The sequence below is a fragment of the Berghia stephanieae genome, chromosome 13 (assembly GCF_034508935.2).
Source record: "Berghia stephanieae isolate SIO BIC M18660-M18661 chromosome 13, UCSD_Bste_1.3, whole genome shotgun sequence".
Classification (NCBI taxonomy): domain Eukaryota; kingdom Metazoa; phylum Mollusca; class Gastropoda; order Nudibranchia; family Aeolidiidae; genus Berghia; species Berghia stephanieae.
This window is the reverse complement of record NC_088372.1, coordinates 7,322,164-7,332,840: the sequence shown is the minus strand read 5'-3', so window position 1 is coordinate 7,332,840 and position 10,677 is coordinate 7,322,164. Positions and strand designations below refer to the sequence as shown.

Genomic DNA, 10,677 nt, shown 5'->3' with positions numbered 1-10,677 from the left:
TTGAAACCTTTTCTGTTAAAGTCATTCACTGTAACAAATGTTAAATGCAGCTACAGCGAGCCTATTGTGTGCTCTTGAACCATGTCACTCACCTTCAGATTGGAAGATTCAGGGTTCAAGTTCCACTCTGATTGGTGAATTGTTGAGTCCATGGAAAAGGCTCTCTCTCTCTCTCTCACCCTCTCTTGGAAAACCCAAATTTAGATTATATAATAGTACTCAGGTGTAAAATGAGTACCTAGTTGTTAACAGCGTTGTCGCTCTGGGTGGGGTTCCTTACCTCCCATGGTGGGCAGGGAGGCACTCACTGTCTTCTATCCCCCTATATCTGTTTTCCAACATGCTTTCTGTCTTTGTCTTGGAATGAGATTACTTTGTCCTGGCCCGATACCCTAGCTGGAAGGGAAACAGTCAAATGTATAGTTAGAGTTTTGGAGATGATATTTTTTGTTTTGTGAATCATCTCTCTGTTATGCACTGTATTGTTGGTTTATTTTTACATATTATATATAATTTGTAAACATTTGAGTGTATCCCTCTTAGTGGGGACCTGTGCTTGTGTCTGGATGAGACTTTTAGGTGATCCCAAACTAAGTACTTTGATAGTGTGCTCTTGGAATATACATCTGTTTCCTATTTAAACAAATTCCCCTTTGTCTTACCTTTTCTTGGGTGCTTTAATTTTAATTCTATATAACTTTTTAGTATCCCATTATCTCCCTTTTTGCTGGCGCTGATATGACCTTAATGTGTTGCAAGCGCTGTAAAGCCCTTAAAAACAAAAACAAAAACAGCATTGTCTCTGTCCAAAAAAATTGTAATATCGCCTAACAGCGTCATGTCCCGTCCTACAAGTTAGATGTTGCTATTAGCAAGGGACCCCATGTAAAGTGCTTTGAGCACGTTTAGTGTATATTGCTCTATATAAAAGCTCAATTTAGATACTTTTTTCCTGATATTTTTTATATGTAAACTCGTCGCTTACAGTGATACGTGAAATCGACAACTATATTGATTCATTATTGTAATTAATTTTTTTCCTACTTTCTTCCCCACCCACTCAATATCTGCCCCCCCCCCCCTCCAAGACGACGATTACAGTGTGGCCTATTTCAATTTCAACACGATGACCAGTGATTTCTCTTTCGCCAAGTCTTCGTCCTATGTGTTTCTATCCCTTATGAAAAGGGGTTCGAGCACAACCACCGGCCCCAGGGTTGAACACTCGTGGGGGGTTAGCAAAGGTTTGTAGTGCAACATTCTCACTTTCTCCCAAATTCTAGAGGTGCCTAAATGTGTAGTAAAATAAAGAGATTAAAAATGACTCTTATAAAAGATCCAAAACAAAGGAAACGACGTTTTCAGCCTTTGGCCTTCTTCAAGTAAACAAGAAAAGGAAATATGTTGCACAGACACACAAACACACACAGACACACAAACACACACAGACACACAAACACACACAGAGACACAAACACACACAGACACACAAATACACACAGACACACAAACACACACAGACACACAAACACACACAGAAACACAGACACACACAGACACACAAACACACACAGACACACAAACACACACATACTCACATTTTTACCTGATATAGCCATTGTAAGATAACATAATAAATAAAATAAAAATAATATTCCCTTTATCCCTCCCATAGGGGAAATTTATCTCTAGGGTCTATTCCAAGGGAAGACTGGAATAACCCAGGCGTTAGCCGCAGTGCAGTGCCGCAAATTGAGCTAGGGCGAGGTGACTTGCTCAAAGCCACACAGAGCAGCGGCGGGTGATAAAACTTGGTAACTTTCGGGTATGAAGAAAAGACCGTACCGCTGAGGCACGCTGCCCCCATATTTCATTTTCTTCTTAAACTGAAGAAGGCCAAAGGCGGAAACTTCGTTTTCTTTGTTTTGGGTCTTTTATAAGATACTCTCTTAATTTTACTATACAAAATTCTGACTAATCGACTCAGAAAAGGATCGTGTCTGAATGGCAAAGGGGGATAAGCATTAAATTAATTCTACCCCTCCTGCTTCATTGGTCATGTGACTCTGAAAATTGATGGCTCGATTTGCTATTAAATAGAGGTGGATTAGATTTCAAAAAATTTAAATCTAATTTGGTTAGAATAACCAAATTTGAAACTGAACTCATCGGAGAACTGATGTGACATGATTTATTCTTCCTATTGTGATAATAATAATAATAATAACAATAATAATAATAATAATAATAGTCATCATCACCCTCATCAGCATCATCATCATCATTATTATTATCATCATCAATATCCTCCTCCTCCTCCTTCTCATCATCATCATCACCAACCACCACCACAACCAGCATCATCATCATCACCACCACCATCATCATCATCATCATCACCACCACCATCATCATCTTCATCGTCATCATCATCACCAACCACCACCACAACCATCATCATCATCATCACCAATCACCACCCCCATCATCATCATCATCATCATCATCATCTTCATCGTCATCATTATCACCAACCACCACCACTACCATCATCATCATCACCAATCACTACCACCACCATCATCATCATGATCACCACCATCATCATCTTCATCGTCATCACCAACCACCACCACTACCATCATCATCATCACCAATCACCACCACCATCATCATCATCACGATCATCATCATCATCATCATCATCATCATCATCATCTCTATTACAACAATACTGTTCTAAATACTCCGTCATTTCAGGATCATACATGGGATTAGACGCCAATTACATCGCCTCTCACATATCCAACCTGCATACGTCCACTGCCCAGGCAGAGAGCCGTACATTTCCACCAGCCAACGCCTATTGCTTTATGTTTTGGTATTACATGGAAGGGAAGGATGTCAAGACGTTGACGTTTAATGTCAAGGTAAACATGTTTTGGTATTACATTGAAGGGAATGATGTCAAGACATTGACGGTAAACATGTTTTGGTATTACGTGGAAGGGAAGGATGTCAAGGTAAACATGCTTTGGTATTATATGGAAGGGAAGGATGTCAAGATGTTGACATTTAATGTCAAGGTAAACATGTTTTGGTATTACATAGAAGGGAATGATGTCAAGACATTGACGGTAAACATGTTTTGGTATTACGTGGAAGGGAATGATGTCAAGGTAAACATGCTTTGGTATTATATGGAAGGGAAGGATGTTAAGATGTTGACATTTATTGTCAAGGTAAACATGTTTTGGTATTACATGTAGGGGAACGATGCCAAAACGTTGACATTTAATGTCAAGGTAAACAAGTATGGGTATCACATGGAGGAAAAGGACGTCAAAACATTGACATTTAATGTAAAGATGAACATGTTTTGGTATTACATGGAGGGGCAGGGTGTCAAGACATTGACATTTAATATCAAGGCAAACATGTTTTGGTATCACATTTAGGGGAAGGGTGTCAAAACGTTGACATTTAATGTCAAGGCTAAGATGTTTTGGTATTACATGGAGGAAAAGGACATCAAAACGTTGACATTTAATATCAAGGTAGACATTTCACCAACTGTTTTATGTCGGAGGGAACTAGATGCTGAAGATAAGATTTTATATCTAGTCCAAAACGTGAAGATTCGGATTGAAAAAACTGGAGCTTCACTAATGCGTAATATCCACTAAACCGTTCAGAATGCTTTACAAAGGGTCCCTGATCAACTGCAACACTTGTAGGACATGACATGACGCCTGATAAGTGATATTACACATTTTCGGGACAGAAACAACGCTGTTAAGGGCAAAGTAGTCATTTTATACCTGAGTACGGTGAGAATGTAAGTAAAGAGGATTTTCCAAGAAGTCGAACTATGCGCCGAGCAAGGCTCAAACCCAGGACCTTCTAATCCGAAAGCGAGTGTCAAACCACAAGACCACATAGCCGCATAGAAACAAAATTTGAAAATCCAAAGTCCTTTTCGGAGCATGGGATACAAAATTGAAAAGAAAAGTAGGGATGTTTGATTAACAGAAATCTAATTGTGAAATTCTCACACATTTTACAGCAAATGTCCGGAATGATCATTTCTAAAGTATTTGGGTATGATAAAAATAACTCGTTTAATAAATACAAAGAGATGAAAGAATTGTATAATATCACATTTATTAGCTTATAAACAATCGTTTGAATATAAGATTTTCACTCGTCAAGCTTGTTAACATTTTCAAATAAACTATTTTCCAATTGCTTTCTGTCTTTGTCTTGGAATGAAATTGCTTAGTTTTGTTCTGACCTTGGCTGAAGTCCTTGGCTGGGAGGGAAACAGTCGAATGTATAGTTATAGTTTTGGGAGATGATATTTTTTTCCTTGTAAATCATCTCTCTGTTATGTATTGTTATTTTTTAACATATGATTTGTAAACATTTGAGTGCATTCCTCTTTTTTTTTTCAAAAACTCATTCGCTCCATCACAATATGTCTCCAGATCAATGGCGGTATCGGGTATCCTATATTCACGAGGACAGGACCTACTAGTTCACACGAGTGGAAACTCGCACAAATAAATCTGGACAGCGAATACACCCAGTATCAATTTCAAGTAAGATTTTAGAAATTATTCTACTAGAGGCTGATTTATAAGAGTTGTAGTAGTAGTTGTAGTTGTAATTGTAGTGGTGGTGGTAGTGGTAGTAGTAGTAGTTGTAGAATAATAATAATAATAATGCTGAAAACTTATATAGCGCTATAACTCCGAGACACCAGACTCTAAGCGCTTAAATTACAAATTACTTTGGCTGAAACATACTCATTTACACACACAAGCACACACACACACACACATACACACACACAACACAACACAAACCAAACCTATCTTGCTTCTCATACCATCTACTAAAATTGAAACAAATATGTTTTAAGCGAACATTTAAAAATAGACAAAGATTCTTTTTCACGAATGCTCTGCGGTAAGGCGTTCCAAATAGAGGGTCCGAAATGAGAAAAGGATCTCATTCCAGCATTTTTCCGAATTTGAGGGACAACTAGTTTCGTGGAATCACTGGCCGAACGTAAGGGGCGGGTTTTGAATATCTTTCAATAAGAAGTAATATTTTTGTTGTGGTTGCCTTTGCTAGTAGTAGTAGTAGTAGTAGTAGTAGTAGTAGTAGTAGTAGTAGTAGTAGTAGTAGTAGTAGTAATAGTGGTGGTGGTGATAATAGTAGTTGTAAAAGTGGAAGTAGTAAGAGTAGTTTTTGTTGTGGTTGCCTTTGCTAGTAGCAGTAGTAGTAGTAGTAGTAGTAGTAGTAGTAGTAGTAGTAGTAGTAGTAGTAGTAGTAGTAGTAGTAGTAGTAATAGTGGTGGTGGTGGTAATAGTAGTTGTAAAAGTGGTAGTACTAAGAGTAGTTTTTGTTGTGGTTGCCTTTGCTGGTAGTAGTAGCAGTAGTAGTAGTAGTAGTAGTAATAGTGGTGGTGGTGGTAATAGTAGTTGTAAAAGTGGTAGTACTAAGAGTAGTTTTTGTTGTGGTTGCCTTTGCTGGTAGTAGTAGCAGTAGTAGCAGTAGTAGTAATAGTGGTGGTGGTGGTAATAGTAGCTGTAAAAGTGGTAGTAGTAAGAGTAGTTTTTGTTGTGGTTGCCTTTGCTGGTAGTAGTAGTAGCAGTAGTAGTAGTAGTAATAGTGGTGGGCGGTGGTAATAGTAGTTGTAAAAGTGGTAGTAGTAGTAGTAAGAGTAGTTTTTGTTGTTGTTGCTTTTGCTGCTGTTGATTTTGTTGTTGTTGCTGCTGCTGCTGATATTACCACTGTTGTTGTTGTCGCCTCTTATCTCGAGACCTTTTACCGTATGTTTTTTGTTCTAATGCCCAGGTTTTGCGAGGCAGTATAGATAGTCCATCAAACGACCGTTTGATTGTGCAGGAATCACCCATGATGTCACAGTGAGACAATGCCAAGTATTATGCACACCATCCTGAGCATTAATATGGAGATAAAAAATATAAAGTGAGTAGATGTGACTCATATATAAGGGAACAACACAAAACAAACAACGTTTCGGCCCTTGGCCTTCGTCAGGAGACAGTAAACAAAAACACAAACAAATATGTAAATTTACAAAATATCACATTTTGTCAAATGCTTTGTTTGTGTTTTTGTTTACTGTCTCCTGACGAAGGCCAAGGGCCAAAACGTTGTTTGTTTTGTGTTGTTCCCTTATATATGAGTCACATCTACTCACTTTATATTTTTTATCTCCATTTTATTGGCTCATTTAGGCACCTCTAGCTTTGAGCATTAATATGCATTTGAATATCTACCAAACGTGCTCAATGCACTTTAGAATGAGTCACTAGCCAAGGGTAACATTTAACATGTAGGTGGAGACAAGTCGCCTGGTAGGCGATTTTATATTTATATATATATTTGAGCACTATTATTTTATAGTTCTTGTTTTTATAATTTATATATATATATATATATATTTATATATATATATATATATATATATATGCACTCTCTCACACACACACACACACACACGCATACACACACACACACACACGCATACACACACACACACACATCAGGTGGCTCTGAAAATCTGTCCCTTTTGTCTATTCTGTTAAGGCCACATTGCTGCAATTTTTACATGTTTCCTACCAATATAAAACAGGAAATAACAGTTTTCCACGTTTTGATAATAGGATATACTTCAACTTCTACCCTATTGGTTCAAACATTCTACCCTATTGGTTCATACATTCTACCCTATTGGTTCATACATTCTACCCTATAGGTTCATACATTCTACCCTATTGGTTCATACATTCTACCCTATTGATTCATACATTCTACCCTATTGGTTCATACATTCTACCCTATAGGTTCATACATTCTACCCTTATGGTTCATACATTCTACCCTATTGGTTCATACATTCTACCCTATTGGTTCATACCATCTACCCTATTGGTTTCTACATTCTACCCTATTGGTTCATACATTCTACCCTATAGGTTCATACATTCTACCCTATTGGTTCATACATTCTACCCTATTGGTTCATACATTCTACCCTATAGGTTCATACATTCTACCCTATAGGTTCATACATTCTACCCTATTGGTTCATACATTCTACCCTATTGGTTCATACATTCTACCCTATTGGTTCATACATTCTACCCTATTGGTTCATACATTCTACCCTATCGGTTCATACATTCTCCCCTATCGGTTCATACATTCTACCCTATTTGTTCATACATTCTACCCTATAGGTTCATACATTCTACCCTATAGGTTCATACATTCTACCCTATTGGTTCATACATTCTACCCTATTGGTTCATTACATTTCTACCCTATTGGTTCATACATTCTACCCTATTGGTTTCATACATTTCTACCCCTATTGGTTCATACATTCTACCCTATAGGTTCATACATTCTACTCTATAGGTTCATACATTCTACCCTATAGGTTCATACATTCTACCCTATAGGTTCATACATTCTATCCTATTTGTTCATACATTCTACCTATTGGTTCAACACAATTCTACCCTATAGGTTCATACGTTCTACCCTATTGGTTCATTACATTCTATACCCTATTGGTTCATACATTACTATCTACCCTATCGGTTCATACATTCTACCCTATTTGTTCATACATTCTACTCTATTGTTCATACATTCTACCCTATTGGTTCATACATTCTACCCTATTTGTTCATACATTCTACCTATTGGTTCATACATTCTACCTATTGGTTCATACATTCTACTCTATAGGTTCATACATTCTACCCATATAGGTTCATACATTCTACCCATGTCATATTCTACCTATAGTATTTCTATATGTTCATCTACCCTATATGTTTTATACATTCTACCCTATTGTTTCATACATTCTACCCTATTGGTTCATACATTCTACCCTATTTGTTCATACATTCTACCCTTTGGTTCATACATCATCATTCTACTCTATAGGTTCATACATTCTACCCTATTGGTTCATACATTCTACCCTATTGGTTCATACATTCTACTCTATAGGTTCATACATTCTACCCTATTTGTTCATACATTCTACCCTATTGGTTCATACATTCTACTCTATAGGTTCATACATTCTACCCTATTGGTTCATACATTCTACCCTATAGGTTCATACATTCTACCCTATAGGTTCATACATTCTACCCTATTGGTTCATACATTACTATATCTCATCTCCATTGGTTCATACATTCTACCCTATTGGTTCATACATTCTACCCTATTGTTCATGCATTCTACCCTATTGGTTCATACATTCTACTCTATAGGTTCATACATTCTACCCTATTGGTTCATACATTCTACCCTATAGGTTCATACATTCTACCCTATAGCTTCATACATTCTACCCTATTGGTTCATACATTCTACCCTATTGGTTCATACATTCTACCCTATTGGTTCATACATTCTACCCTATTGGTTCATACATTCTACCCTATTGGTTCATACATTCTACCCTATAGGTTCATACATTCTACTCTATAGGTTCATACATTCTACCCTATAGGTTTCATACATTCTACCCTATAGGTTCATACCATTCTACCCTATTTGTTCATACATTCTACCCTTTTGGTTCATACATTCTACCCTATAGGTTCATACATTCTACCCTATTGGTTCATACATTCTACCCTATTGGTTCATACATTCTACCCTATAGGTTCATACATTCTACCCTATTTGTTCATACATTCTACCCTATTGGTTCATACATTCTACCCTATTGGTTCATACATTCTACCCTATTTGTTCATACATTCTACTCTATTGGTTCATACATTCTACCCTATTGGTTCATACATTCTACTCTATAGGTTCATACATTCTACCCTATAGGTTCATACATTCTACTCTATAGGTTCATATATTCTACCCTATATGTTTATACATTTTACCCTATTTGTTCATACATTCTACCCTATTGGTTCATACATTCTACCCTATTTGTTCATACATTCTACCCTGTTGGTTCATACATTCTACTCTATAGGTTCATACATTCTACCCTATTGGTTCATACATTCTACCCTATTGGTTCATACATTCTACCCTATTGGTTCATACATTCTACCCTATTGTTCATACATTCTACCCATTGGTTCGTACATTCTACCCTATAGGTTCATACATTCTACCCTATTGGTTCGTACATTCTACCTATTGGTTCATACATTCTACCCTATGGTTCATACATTCTACCCTATTGTTCATACATTCTACCATTGTTCAACATTCTACCCTATTGTTCATATTTTACCTATGTCTACATCACCTATGGTCATACTTCTACCCTATCGGTTCATACATTCTACCCTATTGTTCATACATTCTACCTATTGGTTCATACATTCTACCCTATGTTCATACATTTCTACCCTATTGTTCATACATTCTACCTATTGGTTCATACATTCTACCTATGGGTTCATACATTCTACCTATGGTTCATACATTCTACACTATGGGTTCATACATTCTACCCTATTGGTTCATACATTCTACCTATTGGTTCATACATTCTTACCCTATTTGTTCATACATTCTACCCTATTGGTTCATACATTCTACCCTATTGGTTCATACATTCTACCCTATTGGTTCATACATTCTACCCTATTGGTTCATACATTCTACCCTATTGGTTCGTACATTCTACCCTATTGGTTCATACATTCTACCCTGTAGGTTCATACATTCTACCTATGTTCATACATTCTACCCTATTGGTTCATACATTCTACCTCTAGGTTATACATCTACAATTCTACTCTATATTTTTCTACATTTCTACTTTGGTTCATACATTCTACCCTATTGGTTCATACATTCTACCCTATAGGTTCATACATTCTACTCTATAGTTTCATACATTCTACTCTATAGGTTCATACATTCTACTCTATAGGTTCATACATTCTACTCTATAGGTTCATACATTCTACCCTACAGGTTCATACATTCTACCCTATTGGTTCATACATTCTACCCTATTTGTTCATACATTCTACCCTATTTGTTCATACATTCTACCCTATTGGTTCATACATTCTACCCTATTTGTTCATACATTCTACCCTATTTGTTCATACATTCTACCCTATTTGTTCATACATTCTACCCTATTGGTTCATACATTCTACCCTATTTGTTCATACATTCTACCCTATTGGTTCATACATTCTACCCTATTGGTTCATACATTCTACTCTATTGGTTCATACATTCTACCCTATTGGTTCATACATTCTACCCTATTGGTTCATACATTCTACCCTATTGGTTCATACATTCTACTCTATAGGTTCATACATTCTACCCTATAGGTTCATACATTTTACCCTATTTGTTCATACATTCTACTCTATAGGTTCATACATTCTACCCTATAGGTTCATACATTCTACCCTATTTGTTCATACATTCTACCCTATAGGTTCATACATTCTACCCTATTGGTTCATACATTCTACCCTATTGGTTCATACATTCTACCCTATAGGTTCATACATTCTACCCGATTGGTTCATATATTCTACCCTATAGGTTCATACAATCTACCCTATTTGTTCATACATTCTACCCTATTGGTTCATACATTCTACT

At 36.7% G+C, this 10,677-nt stretch overlaps 1 protein-coding gene across 1 annotated transcript in view; it reads left to right on the top strand.

Annotated features, from left to right (window-relative positions):
* Positions 1-6,282, top strand: part of LOC144958976 (uncharacterized) — a 16,300-nt gene extending 10,018 nt beyond the window's left edge. Inside the window, exons 5-9 of the mRNA XM_078891277.1 lie at positions 1,089-1,244; positions 2,761-2,930; positions 4,488-4,601; positions 5,866-5,936; positions 6,273-6,282. Coding sequence (XP_078747403.1) covers positions 1,089-1,244; positions 2,761-2,930; positions 4,488-4,601; positions 5,866-5,936; positions 6,273-6,282 — 521 coding nt within the window. The remainder of the gene's footprint in view (positions 1-1,088; positions 1,245-2,760; positions 2,931-4,487; positions 4,602-5,865; positions 5,937-6,272) is intronic.
* Positions 6,283-10,677: the final 4,395 nt, after the last annotated feature.